The 25,843-nt window shown below is 57.5% G+C and overlaps 1 protein-coding gene across 1 annotated transcript in view; it reads right to left on the reverse strand.

Annotated features, from left to right (window-relative positions):
• Positions 1-374: 374 nt before the first annotated feature.
• Positions 375-25,843, reverse strand: part of CERK (ceramide kinase) — a gene marked incomplete at its 5' end in the record, with an annotated part of 44,814 nt that continues 19,345 nt past the window's right edge. Inside the window, 12 exons of the mRNA XM_053894804.1 lie at positions 375-624; positions 2,419-2,627; positions 3,242-3,447; positions 4,057-4,133; positions 4,798-4,903; positions 7,021-7,173; positions 8,263-8,337; positions 13,872-14,017; positions 14,295-14,358; positions 15,982-16,107; positions 21,072-21,194; positions 21,520-21,633. Coding sequence (XP_053750779.1) covers positions 552-624; positions 2,419-2,627; positions 3,242-3,447; positions 4,057-4,133; positions 4,798-4,903; positions 7,021-7,173; positions 8,263-8,337; positions 13,872-14,017; positions 14,295-14,358; positions 15,982-16,107; positions 21,072-21,194; positions 21,520-21,633 — 1,472 coding nt within the window. The remainder of the gene's footprint in view (positions 625-2,418; positions 2,628-3,241; positions 3,448-4,056; positions 4,134-4,797; positions 4,904-7,020; positions 7,174-8,262; positions 8,338-13,871; positions 14,018-14,294; positions 14,359-15,981; positions 16,108-21,071; positions 21,195-21,519; positions 21,634-25,843) is intronic.

Below are 25,843 nucleotides of genomic sequence, written 5' to 3' on the forward strand. Positions count from 1 at the left end.
CCCCACAACAGTGCTGCACTCCCGAGGTGTCCCCGAAGCAGGGCTACGTTGCATTGTAGTTGCCCGGGACAGAGAGAGTCTGGAAGTTTCCTAAGCAGAAGCTCAGATGAAGGCAAAATGAAGGCGACCGACTACTTTCCGAAACCCGACCACAAATAACTGGATCAGCGAGCGGGGAGACCCCCGTCCGGATGGTGTGACCGCACATTCGCGGCCCCTAAACGTATTGGGCAGAGCCACCGATGGGCCCTTTGAAAATCTGCACCGTCGGCGTTGTTAAAACCTAAGAAGCCAGCGCCCCCAAACTGGTAAGTGCCATTGGCTGAGAAGAAGTTACGTGAAGCGCAGCCCAAAGAGTCACGTAGAACCGAAAATGCCAGGTATGTTCACAACATTGTTGACGAAGGTATTTTTCTAAAATCAAGATTCAACTATCAAAAATAAATTTCTAAATTTAAATGTGTATATCAACGTAATCGGTCTGCAGTAATTTTCTTAAACAACGGTCACGGTTCCCAATCACAGCAAGGCAGGTGATGCGTGACAGCGTCTCAGCTCTGTGACTCTTCCTTAGGGTTCTCCTCGATTCCTCGTGCAAAGAGACGAACCAGCTGGCAGTGGACCCTGCAGAGACAAAGGGCGCCGTGTCACCCCCAGGGTCCCCCTGACCCTCGGCCCCACTGCCGGTCAAGGGTAGAGGTGGGGTGGGGGTCTCATCCTGGCTGTCTCTGGGCCCAACCCCGTGGTGACAGGGCAGCTGAGGGCAGCCGAGGGCCAACAGAAAACCCAGGCACCTGTAGACCCCCGCTTTAGCAAAGTGACAAATCCCTGGGTGACTGCTTTCTCAGCTTCCAGGCCACGGAGAAGATTCCGTGCAGGGCAACCCCCCTTGTCCAGGACGTGCGGGATGTTCAGTCGCCCAAGAGGAGGGGGCCCCACACCAGCCAGAGCCCAGGGGGCTGAAGGGTGGCCGAGGTGCCCTGGAGAACCCCGCCTTCCGCAAGCACCAGGACGAGAGGAGCCAGAGGGACTCAGCGGTCAGCGTGGCTGTCCGGTCCCCACCGGCAATGCCTCCTTCCCAAATTATTAATGACGTCACAGCCCCCTCCGAGATGTTCAGTAATAGGGGTGCCTGGGTGGCTCAGTTGGTTAAACACCCGACTCTTGGTTTTGGCTCAGGTCATGGTCTCATGGTTCGTGGGTTCGAGCCCCACATCAGGCTCCGTGCTGATGGGTGTGGAGCCTGTGTGAGATTCTCTCTCTCTCAAAAATAAATGAACAAAAAAGATTTTTTTAAAGATGTTCAGTAATAAAAACCCCATAACTAAGTCACCTGCTGCTCAAGGCATAGTGATATTTATCGTGATATATAGCATGTATTTCATAAAAGAATGCTTTTCCTAATTTTCAAAGTATCCTGTTTTTCCAGTAAATCCCAAAGCCAGCATCAAAAATAATTCTGTAACTTGTAAAATGTGTTGACAAAAGCCGAATCCTGGCGGGCTTCCCTGTGGTCCTGTCCCCGCCCCTTCTCCTGGGATCTGAGCTGGGCAGTCATGGCCACACTGATCGCGCGGTGGCCACAGGAGCAGGTGCGAGCAGACGTGCGCCTCGATGAGGCTGAGGCTGCCTCTCCTGATGGCCTGGCCGGATGCTGATGCAGGAGGCTCGACACTGCACATCCCACGGGCTGAAAAGCCATTTAACGTCGGGATTGTACACAGTGACGTGCACGTTATCGGAGGTGTGGGTGCGGGGCTGCAGGCCCCTCCGTGTCGCCTCCCACATCGTCCGCACTCTGTCGTCAAGGAGCGCGTGGCCTGGCCTCCGTCAAGGCGGCTAGGCTCGCCCCGACATGTGCAGACAGCACAGGACCCTGGAACTTCACTCCATTTTTACACCTTCACCTCGTTCGACAGCCTGATCGACAACTTTCTCCGCACTCGCGCTCCCTCTGGGCGTGTGACACGTGTCATCAGATGGCAGACCCCCAGCCGGTCTGCAGAGGACCCCCTGCCCGAAGGCCAGCGGCCGGAAGAGCGTGCCTGGTGCCTGCCCCCCGGAGGCCACGAGCCAGAGTCCAGCGCCGGCCGCAGACGGGGCTCCCTGAGGCCGGAGGGGCTCCCGGTGGGCCCGGTGAAGGCGGACGGCTTGTGTGTGTAATCAGGAGAACAGAGAGAAAATGCCAGAGCAAAGGGACAGAAGCCGGTGCTGGGGCTCAAGGAGAAGAGAAGATGGCGACACGGCGGGGGGGGGCTTGGGAAATCGCGGGAACCGTCCACACGCGGGCATCCTCCCCAGAGTCCGGTGGCGGGGTCTCGGGCACCGGCTGCGTGGACCCGCGCGCGCGTTTACAGTGCACCCTCACGCTTGCGGTCCTGGGGCCCCTGGAGGCGCCCTCGGGCCACCGTCACTCACCGGACCTCGATGGCGGAGCTGCTCAGGACCTCCCCGTCACAGTTCCACGAGCTGTTGGACACGGAGCAGCAGCACGGGGGGTGGTCGCTGCAGATCTGCCCGAAGCGCGTCTTCCCCCTCTCCTTGAGGTCGCTGTCCTCGTCCTCCACGTGCTTCGATACAAACTGGAATTTCCTGACGCGATAAACTTCGACAAAAGCGAAGTCAAACTGCAGAGAGACACGGAAGGGGCTGGCGCTTTAACAGGCGCTTTTGCGGGGGAGGCCCGTCCGTGCCCGGCGCGCCCGCAGCTCGGACACGAAGCGAAGGCCGCCGCCCGCCTCCCGGCGCGTCCACGGCGACCGGCGCTTTCTCAAGATTCTGGTAGTTCCCTACTAGGGACTTGTAGAATTCTTCATCTTTTTAACAAACACTATTTTGCAAACCACATAAAAATACCATTATGCTAGACCTGAAACGCGATGTAATTTAAAAAAAGGAAAACACATCTTACTACAGAGGCCAACCCACACTTATCTCGTTAGAGTTGGGGTCTGCCGTTGTGTTAACTACAAGGATGCCAGCGACTACGGAAAGGTTTGCTAGAAAGAGGTTTGTGTCTTTAACGAGCTCTCAGAAGGAGCAGACGCTAGGAGCTTCCACTGGGTGAAACGCAGACCAGAAACCTGACCTTGTTCCCTGGGACTCGGCAGCGGGTTCCTACGGCACGGCAGTCAGGGATCACCCGCAGGGACGCTGCCTGCACGGACGCTGCCCGCGTAGACGCTGCCCAAATGGACCCCGCCCGCCAGCGCGGACGGGGCAGGGCGAGCGCCCCACTCACCTGGTCGTACTGGTTCGTGTGCCTGACGAGAAACCTCAGGAAGTTGAACCGGGAGCACTTCCGGATGAGGATGAGGTCGGAAGACCCGTCCCCCAGGTGGGCGGCCGGGGACAGGCCCTGGGGACTCCGGGGACAAGCACAGGACATGTTGGTGGCGTTGATGGCCAGGAACTTCCCGCAGACGACCTTCCACTCTTCCACCTCCTCTGAAGCAGAAAGAGGCATCGCAGACGGCACGTCACACGCGGGCGCACGTCCCGAGACCGTCCCTACGGATCTCCCGTGGACTGACCCTCGGCCCCAGCACACAGGCCCTGTGCCGGCCGCCGTGCCCGGAGGGTCGCCTCCGAAGGGGCACAGCTGTTCCACTGGTCCTCACGTGGGGACGTCTGAACAACTTAGAGCGGGGGCCACCGAGCCTGGCCTGTCACCCGATTCCGTGTCAGCCGAGAATAACTTTCACCTTCGTAAGTGGTTTACAAAACTCCAGAGGAACAGTATCTTGTGACACACGAAGATTACACGAAACTCTAACGTCAGTGTCCACAGCTAAGTTTCTGGAACGCTGCTGCGCCCAGCCCCTTCCCGGCGCCTGGCAAAGCCCACAGACCAGAGTATAACCCTTGACAGGAACTGTCGCCGGCCCCCAGTCCAGAGCAGCCATGTTGCTGCCCGGAGGCGAGCAGAGAGGGACACACGCGCCCACCGACAAGGGGGGGGACGCGCAGCGGGAAGACGCAGCGCCCTCAGAGGTTCCACAGCTTAAAACCCCAACACACGCGGCAGTGACCGTGAGTCCGCGGCCCAGACATTACCGGTGTTCTCCAGACCGTACAACGACCTCTTCTGCTCCTCCTCCAGCTGCTGTTTGCTCTGCCTGCACACGAAGCATCTGGAAGACAAGGACGTCACCGCCCTTCCTGAGGCACGCGGCCGCGACAAGGGAGCGCACGCGCCTGGCAGTTCTCCCCTTTGCACGTGAGTTTGAATTCTGCAAGTCAGATCTTTTAAAACGTACGCGCGCCCACGCGTCCTTCTGCAGAGCGTGTACGCGCGTGGCAAAGAAGCCAAGGGCATCCCACGCGGCCGTGGCGCTGGCGTGCCGAGAGCCAGCTCGGCTTGGCCCCGAGGTCAGCAGAGCGCTGGCTGGTGACGTGCCAAGCCAGGCGCAGGTCGCTCAGCACAGGTGACCCAACGGTCGTCTGTTCCAGGCGGTACCAAGCAAGCGGCCAGCTCGGAACTTCGTCGTCAGCCTGGGCTCACCGTGCAACGGTGCGTGTTCACGCCAGGGAGATCGGCGCCTCGGCTCGGCTCAGCAGCTCTGCCTCTAACTGTTGTGACCTGTGGCCTCAGATTCTTCATTAAAGAAGGACAGGGGCTCGGGAACGTGTGGGCCCGGAAGCCGTGCGCTGAGCTACGCTATCGCCGGGCACGCCAGAACCACGGTCTCGCATCTACGCTTAGAAGATACGTGTCCCCGATAGCAGCACACCCCCAAGCAGCCCAGCTTTATTTCGCGCCCTCTGCAATAGAAACACACGGAAGAATGTGCTTACCCGGCACGGCAGGGTTTCCTGTCCCTGGGAGACCCCACTGTGTGCCGCGCTGGCAGGAAAGACACTGTCCCTTCGTAGCAGTGATGTGACAGGAAGGTCTTCAAACCTGGGAACGGAGCACAAAGTAAAGCAGCCCCAGCGTCATTTTCTGGCCATGAGACCACCAGCTGCACCTGTTCCGGGACACAGCGCCACCCCCCCCCCCCCGCGGCCCCCCAGCTGCACCTGTTCTGGGACACAGCACCACCCCTCCCCCCGCGCCCCCCCCCAGCTGCACCTGTTCTGGGACACAGCGCCCCCTCCCCCCCCCCGGCAGCTGCACCTGTTCTGGGACACAGCACCACCCCCCCCCCCCGCGCCCCCCGCAGCTGCACCTGTTCTGGGACATAGCAACCCCCCCCCCGCGCCCCCCACAGCTGCACCTGTTCTGGGACACAGCGCCCTCCCTGCGCCCCCCCCCCAGCTGCACCTGTTCTGGGACACAGCACCACCCCCCCCCGCGCCCCCCGCAGCTGCACCTATTCTGGGACACAGCGCCCCCCCCCCCCCGCCCCTTGCCCCGTGCCACCAGCGCATCCCAAGACCTGTGTGATGGGAGCGGTAAGGGATCGGGCCATGCTGGGCGCCAGGTCACCAGGGCTGCCTTCAGCGGTGGAGGTCTCTGCCATCAGTGACCCGTCCTGCCTGCCCGCTGATCGCTGCAGGGCTGGCATGTGGCAAAGCCCCCGACATCTGGAGATGGCCTCCCCGACTCGGTGGAGGCTCATCAAAGGGCAGGGCCACCTCTCTGCTCCTCCCAGACTGCTAGGCGACGCTCCCACGTCTCCCTGGCTCGGCCGCCCAAGGTCACCCAGGACCAGTCTGGCATCCGGGAAGAACGCGGACAGTGACGGTCCAGGGCAGCACCACCAAGGACTGTGTCCGGCCCATCTGGAGGACCGTGGCGTGCTATCCGCTCTGAGCGGGCCCGGCCGGCCTCGAACCGGCCCCAGTGGGCACGGGATGAACCTGAGCAGCTGACTGGAGAGAGCCCAGCAGGACAGGGGAGTGGGGTCTGAGGGTGCCCTGGGCCACAGTGGGGACCCTGCCACGTCCTGCAAATGTAACAGGGACACCACTCCCCTGAGCCAGATGCCGGGCTGGCGCTGGCCATGGTCACATCGGGCACGACGGGGACACCGCTGAACCCGTCCCCACCCCGGCCTCCCACCTGCTCTACCAGCAGCTAGCGTGTGGCTGGGCATCTGGGATCCCCCCAGTAACTACCCGCCCCGTGGAGAAAACCCTTCCCAATGCCCTGGCGCCCACCTTCCTCCCTCCACTTCCTCCGTGGGTGGCACCCTCCCCCCGGGACGACCCTCCAGCTCGGCAGCTGGTGAAGGGCAGGGGCTGGCCGCTCGACCTGCAGAACGGTCTCTCTCCCGGATGGCAGGGCCCCATTTCTGCCCGTCCTTGGACGGACACGTGAGTGTCCCGCTGGCCCTAAAACGGGCCTCCTCTCTGCCTCGAGAAAAACCGCTGAGCCTCTGCAGGTCTCTGTGAGTTCCAGGTGGGGATGGAGACACGGGACAGGACACACCCTGCATCCTAGCGGAGAGGAGACCGTGGGCCGGGGTGAGGCCCACGGGCTCGGGAGCGAGCGGCCAGCTCAACAGCAGGTAATCAGGAAGACGGCACGAATCTTAACCAGATTCTTTCTAATCCCTCATTCTTTTTCCTAATGACGGTTCGGGGAGATACATTACTTTGGAGTTTCTTGCGTTTTAACTGCAAAGCGATACTGTAGCTTTGATTTAAACAGGCCTCTGCAGTGCCTCAGACCCAGCACATTACTATCCGTTTCTCTCCCAAGAAAAGGGTTCAGATTTTAATACCTGGGGTTCTTCGACTTAACTTACTACCGACTGACCCAAAAGCAAACCGGAAAGGGTGGTGGCCGGGTGGGTGACAGTCGCCAAGCAGCAGGCGTGCCCACTCCAGACCCCGCCCCCGTTCAGACCCCTCTGGGAAGGTGACACCGCCTGAGGAGAGCGGACGGTCACGGCTTGGCACGGCCGCAGTGCCTTCGCGTCGCTCTGCGATCCCGAACAGGAGAACCGGTCTGTGGCCCTGGGGTGTCCGCCCTGCTCTGCGGGCGCCCCGGGGCCCCTCACCAGCAGGGCACCCGCCTCGAACGGGCGCTCTGCAGGCGAAGGCAGACGCCGTGTGCCAAAGCAGGGCTACCTGAGAAGTCGTATCTGATGAGCCCCATCCACCGCTTCTTCTCACTGTCCTTGATGACGTCCCCGTAGAAGCCATAGCCCAGCAGGGACACGGAGTAGCGCAGCAGCGTGCTGTTGTGGTGAACCGAGGACACGTCCATGGGCAGTGAGTCCCCTGCGGGAGAGACACGGTCCCCTGGCCACCTCCACACTGCGCCTCCTCAGCCCCTCGACGGCACGGGCGGGCCCAGAAGCACCCGAGCGACTAAGACGTGCAACACACGGAAGGCGGCCACGGGGACGGTCTGCACGTGGGCCCTGGGTCTCCTGTTCCTGATTCCGACGACAGGACTTGACTAAAAGGTCCACAACAGCTTTGGGAAGTTTCCCGGCAGGCACGGAACCACAGTGGACCCACGGGGCTCGTTCAGTGCCGCTGCTGGGAAACAGGGTGGATTTGACGGCGAAGAGGGGCCCACGTGCTAAGGAAATCGAGAATGGGCTATGCGTAAGCAGCACTTCCGGGGCCCCGTCGTCAGGGACGAGGAGGGAGCCATGTGTTTGCCGGGCAGGGGCCGTGGCTGTCTGAGCAGCTGGGGCGGCCATTCCCGCCCTCGGGGGCGTGTACACGGGAGCGCAGTAAATGCCACTTGGAAGGGGCATCTCGGGTGCCACGGATTCGGGCCTGGGAAAACCTGTCCCGATGGAGATGAGGGGCTGAGTCCTGAGCAGAAGTGAGAGCAGAGGACCGGCAAGCGTGAGACGTGTCCAGGACAGAGGGTCAGCCTGACCCCGCACATGGGGATGCCGAGGCAGCTGGTTGGGCCACGGGGTGCCTGTGACCCCTGATGGGGGGCCCCAGAGAGCTCTGAGCAGGGTTTGTGTTTTTTTTTGTTGTTTTTTTTTTTACTTTATTTATTTTTGAGACACAGAGAGGCAGAGCATGAACGGGGGAGGGTCAGAGAGAGAGGGAGACACAGAATCGGAAGCAGGCTCCAGGCTCTGGGCCATCATCAGCCCAGAGCCCGACGCGGGGCTCGAACTCACGGACTGTGAGATCGTGACCTGAGCTGAAGTCGGACGCCCAACCGACTGAGCCACCCAGGCGCCCCGGGTTTGTGTTTTTGAAGGACCCCCTATGGCCGTGGGAGGACAGGACAAGGTGGCAGGGAACCACAGCACACGCAGAGCTCTGCTGGCGGGAGGGCCGGGGCCATGCCCAGCGAGGTCCACGGGTCTGCCGCGTGCATGGAAAGGGACCTACCCACGATGATGTGCAAAGCTGATGTCTCCGCGTCATTCGTGCCGACCGTGGAAAAACACACACAATCCGTGGACCCTGAAGTAGGAGAGAGAAAAAAAAAACGTCCTTCATATCATCGTATTAATTAAGCACTCAAGGGGCGTCTGGGTGGCCCAGTTGGCTAAGCGACTGACTTTGGCTCAGGTCATGATCTCACGGTTTGTGAGTTTGAGCCCCGCGTCGGGCTCTGTGCTGACATCTCGGAGTCCGGAGCCTGCTTCGGATTCTGTGTCTCCCCCTCTATGCCTCCCCTGCTCACGCTCTGTGTCTCTCAATCATAAATAAACGTCAAAAAAATTAAAAACAAACAAACAAACTCTAGTAGATTTCCAACTAGGTGGACTCTTCCTTTTGGCCCTGGAATAGATACGGAAATAAAGACGAATATAATCCGTCCACAAAATGAATGTTGGAAATACTGACACTGATTTGTCAGAAACACTGAGACTGGGGGTGCCTGGGGGGCTCAGTCGGTTGGGCATCTGTCTTCAGCTCAGGTCATGATCTCACAGTCCATGAGTTCGAGCCCCGCGTCGGGCTCTGTGCTGACAGCTGAGCCTGGAGCCTGCCTCTGCTTCTGTGCCTCCCTCTCTCTCTGCCCCTCCCCTGCTTGCGCTCTGTCTCTCTCTGTCTCAAAAATAAATAAGAACATTAAAAAAAAATTTTTTTTAAAGAAGCAGGTTTATAGGGGCACCTGGGTGACTTAGTAGGTTAAGCTCATAGCTGAGTAGGTTAAGTTAGTAGGCTCAGCTCATGAGTTCACGGTTCATGGGTTCGAGCCCCACATCGGGCTCTGCACTGACAGCTCGGAGCCTGGAGCCTGCTTCCGATTCTGTGTCTCCCTCTCTGTCTGCCCCTCCCCCGCTCATGCTCTGTCTCTCTCTGTCTCTCTGTCTCTGTCTCTCTCTCTCAAATAAACATTTTAAAACAACGCAACTCTGAGACCGGACTTCCATAGGACCAGCCATCCCCTCACAGAGTCTGCGGAGCCTGTTCCTGAACTGTCCCGGGGAACAGAGCCCCCGAGAAATGCGGGTGGCAGTGGTGGCCGGGCGCGTAGCTCAGCGCTCCGCAGTGAGTATGAACCCCCTGCACATACCAGCGGCCACGAGACCCAAAGGACTCTGCCCTGTGCAGACGCTGCCAGCGGGAAAGCGTATGCAGAGCAAGGACAACTCGGGAAGACCCCGGAAAAAGCCCCGTGGAAGCCTGCCCCCCAACACCAGCACCCGGTTTCACAGAACGCGCCGTGACCCGTCCCTGGGTCACAGGGGCACGGCAGCTGTCACCTGACAGACATGAGGGGACTCCGCTGGCCATGGCGGGCACACGCCTCACGCTGACGTGCTCGGCTGCACATTGGGGGTGACCTCGTGGCACCCGGCCAGTGCCTGGACCGCCAGGTCCTCCCTAGGTGTGGCCCGGTTCTAACTGGGTCATAATCCAGGTCACTGTTCTCAGCCCGAGCGGGCGGAGACTCTCCTGGGGTGCTTATTCACAACAGGGTCCTGAACCCCACTCTCCCGAGATCCTGACCCAGCAGGTCTGGGATGGGGTCCGAGCAACGCGAAGTGTAACACGTCCGCTGAAAGCCTGGTGTAGATTTCCTAACAAAGGGATGACAGGATCCAGAATGGCAGTTTCGTCACCGACACCACACCCAGCACAGACCGAGATCCATCGGGAGGAACCAGCGTTAACGGGCAGGGGGGCCTGGACGCCAGCAGGGGCCACGTCTCTGCCCTTGGGCCCCGGGACAATCTGCAGGTCTCCCGTCGTAAGTGATGTCCGACGCAGCTGGAAAGTTCCAGGCTCCCGACAGACGTGTCGGGTTGCAAGCACCCTCCGGGGTCTCTTCGAGTAACAGAATCTGGTCCAGTCTGTGATCCGAGGGGAGGCTCTTAATTATGTAATCTACGCTGACATGTGGCTTCTGGATGTTGGTAAGTTATATAAACACGTGCATATTTATTTTTCACCAATCTTAACCTGAAGACTTCAGTGACACCTCGTTCCAAAAATGAGCCAAATACACATTTTTAAATAAACGTTTAAGATTATAGGAGTGACTGATCTTAATAAAAATCAACATCAACAGTGTCCACGAAAAGCCTCGCGGTTTCAGACTCTCCCACCCGCTCACTCGTCGTTAGACTGAAGGGTGCTCGGATAATATAAACAGTTTCGAGAGCACAGACTCCAAAAGACCTAGCTAATTAATTTGAAGCATGCCCTGAGGTAGTCCTTCCCATCCCCAGAACTTTCCAGAACATCCGCAGAGCCCACTCGCTCCCCTTGTGTGCCCAGGGCCCTGTTTACTTTCCTGGCAAGCCATCCCTCATCACAAGAGCTGAGGAGACCCCCACACTCGCCTGCACCTGCAGGGATGTAACGCGTACGGTCGGTGGGGATCCTGCAAGGACCTCCAATAAAAACGCAGAAGCCGGCGTCTGGCTTCTATCCTGCACCACAGCCTATAAACTGAGGCCTCTGAAGCCCGTCCCTGCGTCTGGGCCACCCCGTACAGGGGGACCCCACGGGGGAGCTCCGAGTCTCGAGAAGGAACCTCGTGGGGCTGGAAGGGCTGCGAGCGTGGGACGCCCTCTACAACCACAACAGAGGTGGGCCCGTGCTGTTCCCAAGCTGCCAGAGGCGTCTCGTCTAGGGAGGCGTGGGCGGGACAGGGCGAGGCGACCGGCCTTTCTGGTCAGGCGTCCAGGGTCCGGGCCTGGGCCGGGCTGGGGTGTGGCCCCCATTTCTGGAGCCGGAGTTCAACGCAAACACCTTCTATCCAGGTGTAAGATGGACGGAAATGTGCTTGTGTTCCAGGATTTAATTCTAGATCCCGCCATTGCCCTGAACGGGCAGGACGCACCTTCTCTCTCGGTCACCCGGGTCCTTTGGGCAAAGAGTGGGGCAGGTGAACACAGCTTCCGACGGTTTTCAGGGATCGTTTTACTAAAAGGTCAGATTTTCGAAGGAGGGGACTGCTCAGCCTCCCGCCTACTTGGGATCCTTCACGGGGCCGCCGCCCCTCGGCCGGCACCTGCCACCTGCCCCTTTCTCCCAGGAGGCCCCCGCCCCCCGAGGACAGCACACCAGCAGCCAGGCCCCCTCCTGCCCTCACCACACTTCACCCCGGAAGGCCGTCCAGAGCCCCCCCGTCTGCAAGGGCGTGGCCCCTGCCATTGCTCGGCTCTCTTCCTTATTCACCCATGTCTGCGTCCCCACAGCCCGCTGCGCCCGGCCTTGCTCACTCCTGGGCCGCAGCCGGGCCGAGAACGCACGGGCACCAACGGACTGGGTGAACTCTGCAACAGGTGGAGGGACCCGGGCGCCGGCAGACAAGTCCACGCACACGTCCCGGTCCTCACGGGTGCCCCCAACACCACTGTTCCCTCCTAGCGTTCTGTCAGCGTGCCTTCAACAGCTCGACCCTCGGGTCCGACGTAACTCCCCGGTCATCTCCTCAAGCCTGTGGCCCAGGCTTTAACCAAGAGGAAGGCCCAGCTTCCGGCCGGAAACGCAAGGTCTGGCTCAGCTCAGGCGTCAGGACGTGGTTCTGGCATCATCGGCCCCCCACGCTGAGCCGCATCCCTCCCGAGGCGCTGGGGCCCCACGGGGCAGCACAGGGGCAGTGACGGGAAGACGCCGGGTGGAGGGTCGGCTGTCTGCGGCCTCGCTAATACCTCCAAATACTCCAGCGGAAAGAGGCTGAATTTAGGAAACATCAGCTCGGGACCCAGAGCGGCTGCAGCGGTGGCCTCCAGCATGCTCTGTCCCGGACCCCCCCACACCACCCCCTCCTCCCGACTGCTCCTCAGGGCCCCCGGGAGCCCCGTCTCGGATCTCCATCAGAACTCTTGCCTCGTCGTGGCCCCTCCCCAGGCTGCCAAGTCCAACATCACGGGGTCACCCTGGCCACCTCCGTCACCCTTGGTTCCTTGGGCTCGCTCTGTGCCCAAGTCACAGCCGCCCACGGGGCCACCGACCAAACCACGGGCGTCCTCCCTAGGCCTTGGGCAATGGCGCCCTGAGCAGAGCGTAGGGGGTGGTCTTCGAGCCCACGCAGACGACACTGCCCACGGGCCCATGAGACCTCTTCCCTCTGTGTCTCACCGCAAGGCCCTCGGGACTCGAGCCCCGTGCTGGGCCCCTGTCCAGGCGCCTCCGTTACCCCAGTCCTGGCACTCCTGCCCCACGGGCCCCCCTCCTCAGCGCACAGCTCATTCCCATCTGCCTCCCGTCCCAGCTGACCCCGTGCACGGCTGGCGCCTCGCCTGTCCCCTCTCAGAACGGCCCTGGACTTCCTGCAGAGAGAAGCTGTCCCGGCCGTTCTCCCTGAACTGTTTCCCCGCAGCGCCCACGCTTCCTCGTGTGCTGGGGGCTCCTCCGTGGGCAGAGGCCACACCCGTCTAGTTCACTGCACCCCAAGGCCCAGAGGGCGCAGAGCCGGCCTCGGTCCGTCCTCACATGCCTGATGCAGCTGCACGGGCTCCCACGAACGTGAACGCTCAGAGCTTAGAGTTTTAGGTATTAGAGCTACTGCAGGCACGCGGTGATAAAAGACATCGAGGAAAAATAGTTTGGCACGTGGACAAACAAAATTCACGTAGCCCAGAGCAGACCACATTCAAAGTCCAAAGCCAAGCCCAACCTGAGAAAACAGCTGAGACCTAAGCGACCAAGAATAAATACGTTTAACACACAAACACCGTCAGCCGGAAAAAGACAAGACTCCTCCTGACTGTAGGGTGGGGCAGAGAGGTCTCTGAGTTCCCACGGTCCGTGCCCTTCTGGGTGACCTTGAGACCCCTCATCTGTGGAGGATGGCGGCACCTCCCTCACAGAGCGGTCGTGACCACGGAATTACAGGAATTACATGACGCGTGACGTGGGGATATTGCCCAGACCCTGGCCCGCAGCCGGTCTGTGTCAGTGGGGACACAGGGCGGGGACACAGGGCGCAGGGCAGAAGGCGCCTCATCCCCGTGGCCTTGTTTGCAAAGCCTTAAACCAACAATGCCCAGGCTTTGCTTGGCTTAGCACTGTCATTTTTCAAAGAACTAGGCACTTCCTAGAAAGACCTAAAACCCGCTGAGCTATGTCTTTGGGACACAGCCTAGGGACCCACGGGGCTAACAGGCCCGGCTCCCTCCTTCCCGGCCCCCATTGCACGGGCCCTTCCCCCAACCCCAGCGCCCCCAGGTCTGGGCTACAAGCCACTTCTAGAAGACCACCTGCTTTCTGGGGTCCTTCCCTCCTCAGTTGCGCTCTGGGGTCCCAGTGCCCCCCGTCCCCCCAGCCCCTTCCCCTGCCATTCGGCAGTCCTTTGAGAGCCAACTGTCCCCCAGCTGCCAGCTGCTGGGCGCCTGTGGGAAGCAGGTGTCAGGGGAAGACAGGACTCCCCCAGGCACACATCAGCGGTCCTTTCCTCCGCCATCAACTGTCAACAAAGCCTTCACCATGTGCTGATAAAATCCCCAGCTCGGGAACAGAATGAACCTGAAGGGAGCTCCATGCCCCCGGGGGACAGGGACAGGGACGGGGACAGGGACAGGACGCCCTACCCGCGGGGATGATGCCGATCCGGAGTGGGCTGGGCACCAGGGCTGCCCGGGGCTGGTTCTGGTCCACGCCGGCGTTCCTCTGCGTCCTGCCAATCAGGCCGTGCAAGACCTCGCTGAACATGCCGTCTCCACCAACGCAGACGATCCTGCAGGGGACACGGGCGTTAGGGTCCCTTCTGCTGTCCCGGCAACGCCGTGCTCTCCACTGCTCAGAAAAAGTTAATCTGCATATGCAGGTGGTAAGAAGGAGAAGGAAAACGGTCCACGGTTGTCTCCCAGACGCAGGAGAAGGTGTGATGGATATTTTCTGCAGTTTCTGGTTTTCTATAGGAAGCAGGTTTACTTTGACAATCAAGAAAAGCAAGGGCAGGGAGCGGACAAAACTAAGACAGGTGGGGAGGGCCTGAAAGGAACCTTACTCACCCGTCGTATTTATCTATGTTGATCTCGTATAAGCTCTCCTTGGCCTGATTAGCACGTTCGGTGACTACGGGGAAAAGATAGTATTTCACTGTACGGTTTACGTTTGAATCTGAGAGTCTGAGTTAACATAAGAGGCAAGCAAATCATTCTTTTAAAATGAGGTCCTAGAACATCCTCAGGGGGATGGAGTGGGGGTGGGGCGCCGAGCCCAGGCGGAAGCAACCCTCGTTCAGGACGCATTCCTCCGGGGGAGACGCCACCTTCTTGCATCTAATTGCCAACAAATGGTAACTTTTTGGAAAGAGATTTTATAGCTTTTCCTTATTATCCAAGTTAGCTTGAAATTTTAGAAAATACCAAGACATAAAAGAAAAGAAAAGAAAAGAGAAAAGAAAAGAAAAGAAAAGAAAAGAAAAGAAAAAACGTCAGCCCATATCTATATACTCAACGTAAGACACAAAGACACAACTGAAATTCTGCTGTGCGCGCAGACTTATACCCCGGTGTTCCCGGCCCTGACCGTTTTCTTAAGTGAAAAGCTCTCCGTAAAGACCACGTTAAAGGTCCACCCGCTGTCCCTTCCGTTTCGCCACACTCGGGCAGCGGTACCTCCACGTTTCCTGTCAGCGGGCATTTACGCGGTCTCAGTGTGCCGCTCTTACGGGACGTGGCAGTGCACGCGTGGGCACTTCTGTGCATCCGACTGCCGTCCTGGGGAGGACTCACATCTGGGCTCCTCGCCGACCCCCTAATTTGTAAGGCTCTTCGCCCGCACTGTCAGTGGCTCTTTAACACGCGTGTGCAGACCCCAGAGCACGGGGTCCGGGGAGGAGAACCCCGGCTTCCTGCACCCGCCCGGCGTTGAGAATCTGCACTAAAAACCACATCACGTTTCTTAAAACATCACTCATTGGTGAAATTACTTCTAAGCCTTATCGAATCACTCGTCTTTCTTCTTCCGCGAATCTTCTGTCCGTGATCCTGACCCATTTATCTTCTTCGTGTTTCTCTTCTATGCTAAGACTGGGCCAGAGAAGTATACATTCTTTGTTTTGTACTGTTCCCACTCTGGCATAGAAAACAACTTGTTTTATTTTGTTTAAAATAATCACATGATGGGGCGCCTGGGTGGCTCAGTTGGTTAAGCGTCCGACTTCGGCTCAGGTCATGATCTCACGGTCCGTGAGTTCGAGCCCCGCGTCGGGCTCTGTGCTGACAGCTCGGAGCCTGCAGCCTGCTTCAGGTTCTGTGCCTCCCTCTCTCTGCCCCTCCCCCGCTCCTGCTCTGTCTCTCAAAAATAAACATTAGAAAACAATTAAAGCAAAAATAAATAAAATTTTAGTAAGTTTTTTTTTTGTTGTTTTTTTTTTAAAGTGTGGAGGGGCGCCTGGGTGGCTCAGTTGGTTAAGCGTTTGACTTCAGCTCAGGTCATGATCTCATGGTCTGTGAGTTTGAGACCCACGTTGGGCTCTGTGCTGACAGCTCGGAGCCTGGAACCTGCTTCGAGTTCCGGGCCTCCCTCTCTCTCTGCCCCTCCCCCACTCATGCTCACTCGCGCTGTGTCAAAAATAAATAAACATTTAAAAAAATTAAAAATAAATAAATAAAATAATCACATAAGATAAAAATCTTGTCTAGAATCATTCTCAAACACGCCTACGTATTTAACGGAGAATTTATACCTTACCGATTATTTCGGTGGTGATGGACGCTAAGGTAAACAGTGGGGCCACTTTCCTTTCATATATCCGCTTGCCTTGTCCTTTCCCTCCAAACGGATTAATAAACACCAGTAAATGCTTTGGTCTGGATGCTACAAGACAACAACAATGCGTAAATCACAACGGGTGTGGCAAATACTCTCTCCGAAGTACTGTGTTACTGAACAAAATCAAACCACGATGGTGTGAGAACTCTGAGCAGTACTGTCTGGGAGAAAGTATTTTTAAGTCAAAGAACAGCACGGAAGGGCTTCTTCATCTACGAGCAGGGAGAAGGGCCGGCCTGTGAGAACGGGCAGAAGCTGTGCACATCTGCAAGGTCTCCCAGAAGCCCCCAGAACTCAGAATTCCGGAAGGCGGCAGCAGCCTCGCCTGCTTCATGTTCAGGAATGTGGGTCTGCAGAGAACAAGAAGAAACGGATATACGGAACAGAGCGCCAGGGGAGACAGACAGACCGACAGGCACAGACAGAGCCTGACATGTAGTCCGTGGAGACGGACAGACGGCGAGACACAGACAGCCCCCTGGTCCCTGGTTCCAGTCCCGTCCAGAGAACCTCCCCACGTGGGTCACGCCTGTGCTCTTACAGCAGCTCCCACATTTCTGTTGGGGCCAGTTCAAACAGATTGTGATACTTAAAAACCCAACTTTACTAACAAATCAATCAACGTGGCAAGAAAGTACATATGCCCAAGAAAACTGAAAACCTAAGTCCTCACAAAATCCTGCACACAGATGTTCCCAGCGGGGCCATTCACAACAGCCCCGAGCAGAAATATCCCAAATGCCCGTCGACTGACGACCGACACACCAGTGGTCCAGCTGCACAATGGAATGCTACTCGGCCATAAAAAGGCACAAACCGCTGGCATATTTACCAGCACGGACACATCTCTAACTCATTACGTGGAGAGCCCGAAGCCCTCGAAAGGCCCCCGCCACACGATTCCATTCAGAGTGATCCTCTCTGCGCTGATGGGAAGGATCGTCAGAAGACTCTGGGGTGACGTGAGTCTCACAGGGAGGGGTGTGGGGTACACGGCACCTGTATGTATGTGTCAACGTCACGGATTTAAACTCACGGTCTGTCCGTCTCGCTGTACGGAAATTCTAGCTCAGAACTGTAAACAAATGTTCATCTCTAATTAGTGAGGCGCCCGCTGAAGTGTTTAAAGGCGAAGCACCCCACGTCCATCACTTAACTCTGAAACTCAGCGAAGAACACTATTAACTACTGGACAGATCCACAGACATCGACAAAGCAGATACAGCAACATGTTAACCACTGTAGAATCGAGGCTTTGGATATGTGTGCATTCACTGTACAATTCTTGCAATTTTTCCCTTCTGTATGCTTGAAAATCTTCATGATAAAATACTGGGGGGGGGGGGGATAACACACAGTAGAGAAAATCAACAAAGTCAGAAGTTGGTTCTTTGAAGAGATTCATGAAATTGGTATTAATAAAGCTAATAAAGAAAAAGGGAGAAGAGATAAACTATTAATTACCAAGAGCAAGAAAGGGGACATTATTCCAGAATCTGCACATATTACAGAGAAAATGAAAGGATTATGAATAAACTCATAAATTTGGATAGACAAATTTTCTGAAAACAAATACAATTTACCAAAGCTGGCAGAAGCAATAGAAAAATCTGACGAGTCTGATATTTAATAAAGAAACCAAAGTCATTAATGAAAACCTCCCAAAGAAAGCCCAGGCCCAGAGGGCTCACCAGTGAATCCTTCCAAGATTTTAGGGAAGACCATAGTCCCCAGAATCACATAAACTCTTGCACAGAAGGACCGAGCACCTCCCAGCTCCCCGCACGGGGCCACCAATGCCTGACAGCGAAGCCAGACAAGGGCGTGGTCAGAGGGGAGCTATGGGTCGATGTCTCCCCTCACCCGAGGCGTAGAAATCCTAAACCAAGTATCAGCAAGTCAACTCCAGAAATACACAGAAAAAGAGTAACACGTCATGACCAAGTTGGATTTCATAGGAATACAAAGGCATCTGCACAAAGAGAAACCAATGTACTTAACACACGGACTCCAAAAGGAGACGACCACACAGGCACCCCAACAGATGCAGAGAAAGCATTCATCAAATTTATCAGTTAGTTATGGCTGAAGGAAAAACAAACTCCTAAAACTAGGAATTTGAAAAGAACGTCCTTTATATGTTTTTACCTGTTTTTAATTCCTTTTTCATTTTTACTTTTTAAGAAATCTCTACACCCAACGTGGGGCTCAAACTCATGACCCCGAGATCAGCAGTTGCCCGCTCCGCCGACTGAGCCAGCCAGGCGCCCCCTTTAATATGTTTTTTTAAAAATCTATGAAAAACCTAAGAAACATCATCCTTGACAGTGAAATGTCGGAAACGGCCCCGAGAACAGGACTGAGACGACCCTCCCCACGCTGGGATCCACACCAGGGCAAAACTGTGAGAAAGAGAACCAAGACGGATGAATGAGAAGGGTCATTACTCACAGCTGACACGATTGCGTTTGAAGAAACTCCAAAAGAACCATCAACCTATTAAAAAGTGGACTTAGCAACGTCACTGGACACAAAGTGGAAATCCATTCAAGTTCTGCACACACGAGCCAAGTTCGTGGAGAACAACATGGCGGTTCATGGCGCGTGGGGGGAGGGACGCTCCTTCCCTCAACGGCACGGGGTCGAGCAGACATCTGTGTTTAAGTAAACCCTGACCGCTCACCTAACACCACACACCCAAATCAATTCTAGGTGGATTCTAGGTCTAAATGTGAAAGGTAAAACAAGGTTCTGAGGAGAAAGTATCTTCATGGGTCTGGAGTGGACAAAGATGTCAAATAGGACCCAAACTAACCATAGAGCAAAACAAAACAAAAAGATAAATAGATCTACATTAAAATGAAGGATGTCTGGGGCACCTGGGGGCTCAGTCGGTTACCCGTCCGACTCTGATCTCAGCTCGGGTCTTGATCTCACGGTTGGTGAGTTCGAGCCCCATGTTGGGCTCCATGCTGGGATGAAGCCTACTTAAAAAAAGAAAAAAAAAAAAAAAGAAAGGATGTCTGTCCATCAACAGACACCAGTAAGGGACTAAAAAGGCAAGCCACAGAATGAGAAATGATGTCAGTAATTCATAAATCGAATAAAAGATTTGGATCCATGACATACAAAGAATATCCATGTAACATTAAGAAAAGACAGATAAGCCAACAGAAAAGTGGACAAGAGACCCGAACAGCAGACTCCTTACGAAAGGGGATTTCCGAATGGCCCAGAAACGCAGGAGCGTGTTTCTCAGCCTCTTTAGCTATCAGGGAAATGTAAATTAACCCCGTAACGCAAGACTCGTAACACCCACCCAAACAGCTACAATTATTAAGGTGTGGGCAAGACTCGGGGCAACCAGGACTCTCATATTCCGCTGGCGGGAGTGTCGCCGTCTGACGCTGTCTACTGAGGTGGCACATACGCCCCGGGGGCCACTCGAACCACCAACTCCACTCCCGCACGCAGCCAACGGACACGCAGGCATGTGTCCACACAAGACACGCACCAGAACGTTCAGAACATACAGGATTGTCTGCAACGGCCCACACCGGGGAGCCAGCTCTCCCAGCGACCTGCCACAGTAAAATGGATGAGTAAGTGGTCGGACACGGAGGGCCACGCCATCAAGAGAACGAGCAGCTGACACCGCACGCACAGCGTGGGGAAGCTTCACAAACTGACACTGAGCCAGCCAGCCAGACACAGGAGCTCTGCAGAGCACGGTGACTCATCAGCTGAAGCCGGTCGTTCAGAAGCCAGGCAGTGATCACCCCGTGGGGGAGCGGGGGGGGGGGGGGTGCCTGCAGGGGGCCCAGGGAGCCCCGGGAGCTGGCGGTGTTCTGGATGTGGATGCCGGATACTTGCTCAGAGCGCCGGGTGCGTGAGAGCTCCCGGGCCACGCGCTCCGGATCTGGGCGCTTCCCTGCGTCTACACTACCTCCAGTAAACACTACAACAGACGGACACAGAGTTAGTTACAGAGTAGCTGAAGTAACAGAGCCCCGGAATTCTTGCCCACACCAGCGCCTGCGACGGGCGTACAACTATGTGCGCTTTCCCACCAGTTACACGGGAAATAGGCACCCGCCGTCCAATGGGGGGCAGGTTCGGCGAACTTCCTCTTGGGGTCTGAACCTACAGAATCGGCCCGAGTCTACAGACTCAGAGTCTCAGGAAAGCGAGCAGAGGAAGCAGGAAGGGGGCAGCGGGGACGAGGAGGACGAGTCTGGAAAGATGGAGGACAAGGCAGCAGACGGACGGGGGGCAACTTCCGCGCAGACTCACACAGCGGGACGGCCCTTGCGCTGGGAGATGCGGGGAGCGGTCGGGGGTCACCGGCCCGGCAGCAGGTAAGGGAGGTCACGTCCCGCGGGATTAGATGGCGGAACGCAGAGTACCAAAGGCACCTTTTCGAGCGAGCAAGTCTCTCTGCAGCTGGCGGGCCTTCGACACATTATAATTCGCTTCTTTGATCCAGAAGCCAAATGAATCAAAGAAGACCAAAAACAAACCTACCCACACACGGTTTCTCTTCTACAGTGAAAGAAAGCCTGGACCGAGCTCACAGAACGACGTGTTAAGATTATAACCAAACAGGACTCCAGACAGAGGATGAGCTGGCATCTTCCGCGTTCCAAGGGGCGACCGACAGACTCGGGGTGCAGGTGTGCACAGGGGCGCCCCCACGTCCCTGGCTCACTCCCCACATCCACCAGGAACGTAGCTATCGCCCTCCCCGCTTCCCAGAAACAGAACCTGAGGCTCAGTGGGCCCAGGGGCCTGTCCCCCCCCCCCCGCCACCTCGCGGCCGGTCAGGGAAGGCCATGCTCGGGGCAGCGCCCGGTGCCAGGCTGGTCCCGTAACTGGTAAAACTGGTATATTTTTAAGCCACCCCAACTCAGCAGCGCACTTGGTTACGGGAAGGTGTGCAAAAGGCAGGGAAGCAGCCACGATCACGGGGTCCCGCGCGGGCCCCGGCGACCGTGCCTCTGTCCACATACTCAGCTTCTCCAGCAGCTCCCGCAGCGTCTGCAGCCACAGGTGACACAGCGGCTCCTCAGCACAGCAGAAGGTCACCTGCGCCCACCTCCAGCGGTGACGTCGGGCCCTCTTCACGCAGTGCACTGCGGAGACAGACAGCGCGGAGGGTCGGGGGGTCACGGAGCACAGCCTCGCGCCCCGTGTGCAGCCTCGCAGCCGGGCAGGGTCCCCGTGCCGCCCCCGCCTTCCGGCCTATGTCTCAGTTCTCCTCACTCGTGTTAAAAAGCAAAGAAAGTCAAAGCTGGTCAAGACATTAATCAAAAGCAGATCTTGGGAAAAACCGCGTAAGGCAGTCTCTGCGAGATCAAGCAAAGAAACACTGAATTTGTCGAGCAAGTGACGAATCCATGGCCTTTTGGGGCATCTGCGCGCAGTCCCCGGAGACGCGGGACGGATTCGCTCCATCACCTGTGAAAGCGAAGGGCTTCTCCATCTTCTGCCATTTTCCGCGGCCGTAGTGTCTGCCGTGGATGTCCGTTTCTTCGACGGTGATGATCTCAGAGACGGGCACAGAGCAGGCATCTGGAAAGACCACAGCCTCACGTCAGACGACTGCACAGAATTCACACAAACACAGAAGTCCAACCCGAAATGCTGGGAACGCTCTGCTTTCACATTCTCATTAGAAATCCAGAAGTAAAGAAAAGAATCGTATTGCAGGTTTTGAATCGGCGCTAACTGCGGGGGGTCGACGTTACCAGAGGGTGGGGTGGTTCACCCAACAGAATGGAGACCGCCAACTTTCCAAATGATTTCCTCCGCTGCCTTCCCCGGCTGGAGACTGTGCTAAACTCGGGAAAAGAGTCTCGAGACACAGTGTCCTTAGTCTGGCTCAGAGGTCCAACTAGGGAGGAAGCACATGGCAGGAGCCGGGACACCGGGGGTGCCTAGAGGGTGAGGGCCCCTGGGAAGCCGAGGCGGGGGAAGGGTGGGGGCTCTGGAAAGGCCTGGGGGGTCCAATCGGGTGCGGGAGGGGGACCCCTGGGTGGGCCTGCAGAGGACAGCGACGGATGCTGTCCGCCGCGGGAAACCCAGGGAGAGGCCGCCTCCAGGTAAAGGGCCCAAGAAAGCCAGACATGAACACAGCGGTGGCAGGGGTGGGGGAGGGGGCAGGGGGAGAGGGCAGGCGGTAACAGAAACCAGAGCCTGGGACACTGGGAGGCCAAGGCCCAGGACAGCAGGCCCTGGTCTGAACAGCCTCCGTTCCGGAAGCTCCTCCGTGAACTGCTGTTAAGATTTACCAGCAAGAACGTCGTCATCTGCGGTTTGGTCCCAGCGTGGCTATGAGACGTGCAATCTAGCCGAAGCGCTATAATTTCTGTAACAGCCATGTGAGTGGTGCTGCTCTGACACCCCAGGACCTTTACATCGTTGTGAAGTCCTTGCCCTCAGGGATCGGGGTGTAAGACCAGGGAAGGCAGCGTCTGGATGGGCTGGGGCCCCTTGAGAAGCCTCGGGGGGCTGGCAGGGCCGGTCCCCAGTGGGGTCAGAGTGGCCAGGACCACGGGGAAGGGACACTCTTGCAGAGGAACCAGAGGTGGGGCCTCAGAGGGCGGCGTGGGCTCAAGGTGCCCACCAGGCCCCGCTCCCGGACACGGGGGTTGAGCGGGGTGCAGCTCAGGTCGCAGCCCTCAGCGACGCCTGTCGCCCCGGCCTCCCTGCAGGGCACCCTGCGCTCACCCTGCCTTGGCCGGAAGCCGTGGCTCTCTCCTCCCCACTCCCCCCTGCCCCCCGCCGTGGTCGGCGTCTGCTCAGGGCAGGGCAACACCTCCCTGCTCATCCCACAGCCTGCCTCTCCACGTCCTCCTGCCTTCCAGCCCCGCCCCGCCCGGCACCGGGCACCCATCTCCCACGACAGGAGTGTCTGGGGTCCAGCTCTGCACGGGGGACAGGCCGGGCCCACGCAGGGAGGAGTCGGGGGCTCACCACTCACGACCGAACGCTCACACGGCGGTCTTCTGAGACCACCGAGAACAAACATCAGGACCTCCCCACCCCCGCACAGTCACTGCGCTCAGGCCCGTCTGGTAAGAAACGGCAGAGAGGAAACTATACGAAGCTAAGTGCGCACAGTAATTCGGACTAACGCGCTTCTTGACGTTCGAACAAACGGCTGACCGACTTAAGAAACTGCACAACAGATGAAGACAACAGTCATGTCATGCTGGTGAATTAGTAAAAGTTACAAATGACTCACGGGAGAACCCACTGAAAGGAGTCTACACGTTAATAATTCCCAATCCTGCCGGATTGGTTTCACAGACCCGGGGGACCACAGGAGGGCGGGCGAGACGTCGCAAACGCCACCACGCGCTCAGCTGCGCCGGCCTCTCGAGTCCCGCAGGCGGGGTCACGAGCCCGCTACGCCCCACGCACCAATGACAGGACCTCGGCTCTGACAACCCCCATGGGCACCACGTGCGGTCCCCGCCGCAGGCCCCACCCCGCCCTCCTACAGAGTGCAGGGGAGACGACAGAGGGCACGCCGTGCTGACGTCGGGGCCGATGTGCAGAGCAGGGGTGCCCAGGGCAGGGCTCAGGGTCTGAACAGACACTGGAATGGGGCCAGGACGCGCAACTCAGAAGGTGGCCTGGGAGAGAAGCAGGAGCCGAGGGGGAGGGGAGGGGAGGGACGGAGGGATGCACAGAGGGACAGGGAGCTTGTGCCTCCGAGGCTGGTGGGGCTCTCACTCGGGTGGGCTGGAGCTCAGAGGGCTCTGAGCAAAGGGAGACCTGGTCTGACGTGGCTCTGCTCCTGGGTAACTGAAATGTGGGGGAAAGGCCAAGGGACAGGACACAAGGGAGCCTTTGGGACGAACCCCCGTGTCCTCTGTTACATTAAGCCTAGTTGCCTGTTCCCTGGGTGAGAACAAGACAGAACTATGAAAGCAGAACCTGCTGTTTTCCCCGAGTATTGTTCTCACACGGAGCACAGAGGAGTAAACAGAACCATCTTCTCCAAAGAGGGACCGAGACCAACGGAGAAGTAAAAATCCCTGTTATCAGGGAGCCTGGGCGGCTCAGACCGTTGAGCATCCGACTTCAGCTCAGGTCATGATGTCACAGTTCATGAGTTCGAGCTCTGCATCGGGCTCGCTGCTGTCAGCATGGAGTCTGCTTGGGATTCTCTGTCCCCCTCTCTCTGCCCCTCCCCTGCTCATTCTCTCTCTCTCTCTCTCTCTCTCTCTCCCCCCCCTCTCAAAACTAAATAACATGTTAAAAAAAAAAACAAAACCAAACTCTGTTGTCTGCACACTTCACTGAGGATTGTCAGTAACAGAGTACTGGGTCTGGCCTAGAGGCTGCCCCTCGTGGGAACCCAGGAAGTAGGGCCTGGTGGCCGTGGCCGTGGACCCGGAGGGCGGGCTCTGCCTGGCTACCCGGCCCTGCCAGTAACCACGTTAAGCTGGTAGCGTTTCACGACCGTACGTGAGTGAGGATGACCTCATCAGACCCCTAGGGATTTAGGAGGTTAAGTAAGATCAGGGGTGAGAAGGGCTCCCGTCCCCTCCTCTGTGCTCAGCTGAGGACCTGCACTGAAACGCCCTCAACGCAGTGGCCCGTTTCTTTTCTAGTTCGATGCACAGGTGCGAACCACGGGCCGGAGGCTCTGTTCTTTAAAACTTTCATCTCTAGTTAGGAGGCGAAGGACTCCATCAAGAGTCTGAGAAAACAGATAGCACGTCCCTGCAGGACACAGAAAATGTCACCCGGCTTCCGTCCGTCTCCTCCGAGGTCAGTCCCTGGGGGCAGCAGGGGGACCACCGTGGTCCTCCGAGGGCAAAATGCCTCCACGTGCTCGCCCGGCGGGGCGGCCCGGCCCAAAAGCGTGTGTTGCGCGAACACGCAAAGCGCGGGCAGGAACAACAATAAATCGGCACACGTGTAACACCGGGAAGAGTGTCTTGCAGAGCTTAATGAGAATTTGGGGCACTTGTCATTTTCCACATGATGCTACCATTTCTCCAACGTTCACTTGCGCTTTGCACACTCTCCCGCTGCCTGTGAGACCAGAGAGAAAAGAATGGGCTTCTGTAAGAGTGTGCAGCAAGATGAGGTGACAGGCAGGATGAGAGTCCTGCCTCGAAGAAGGGTGATTTCCCGGCCAGACCGGACCTGGCTGGTGGCCAAGTCGCTGTGCAGCAACGTCCCCGTCAGGACTCACGAGACAAAGACGCGGGGGCCCAGGGCACATGCTGGCTCGTCCCACAGCCTGGCCTGCCCCCTGCGGCGGCCCCCCCCCATCAGGGACAGTAGTCCCGCCTGACCCGGACCAGGATGTGCGCTTTCCTCGCCGACTCACCAAGCATTTTCTGGGGGGAATCACCCTCAGGGTCTTACCCCTCATCACTGAGTTCTTCGAGCTGATCGTGGCCCTGTCTGCAGAGGAAGCAGTGGCCGAGGGTCACGGGAGTCACGTTTTGCTTTATAAAAGTAACATCCTGACGCCTCCTTTTAAAAACTTTTGAATGGGGCTGCCTGAGTGGCTCAGCTGGTTAAACGTCTGACTTCGGCTCAGGTCATAACCTCACGGTTTGTGAGTTCCAGTCCCGCGTCAGGCTCTGCACTGTCAGTGCTGATCCGGCTTTAAATTTTTTCTCTCCTTGTCTCTCTGCCCCTCTCCTGCTCGTGTTCTCTCTCTCTCTCTCTCAAAAATAAATGAATAAACTAAAACAAACAACAACAAAAAGCTTTTGAGGGAAACATGCTTTTGGGATAGGTATCTCCAAAG

This window comes from Panthera pardus, unplaced genomic scaffold (genome assembly GCF_024362965.1).
Source record: "Panthera pardus isolate Hobbes unplaced genomic scaffold, ASM2436296v1 HiC_scaffold_6, whole genome shotgun sequence".
Taxonomy (NCBI): Eukaryota; Metazoa; Chordata; class Mammalia; order Carnivora; family Felidae; genus Panthera; species Panthera pardus.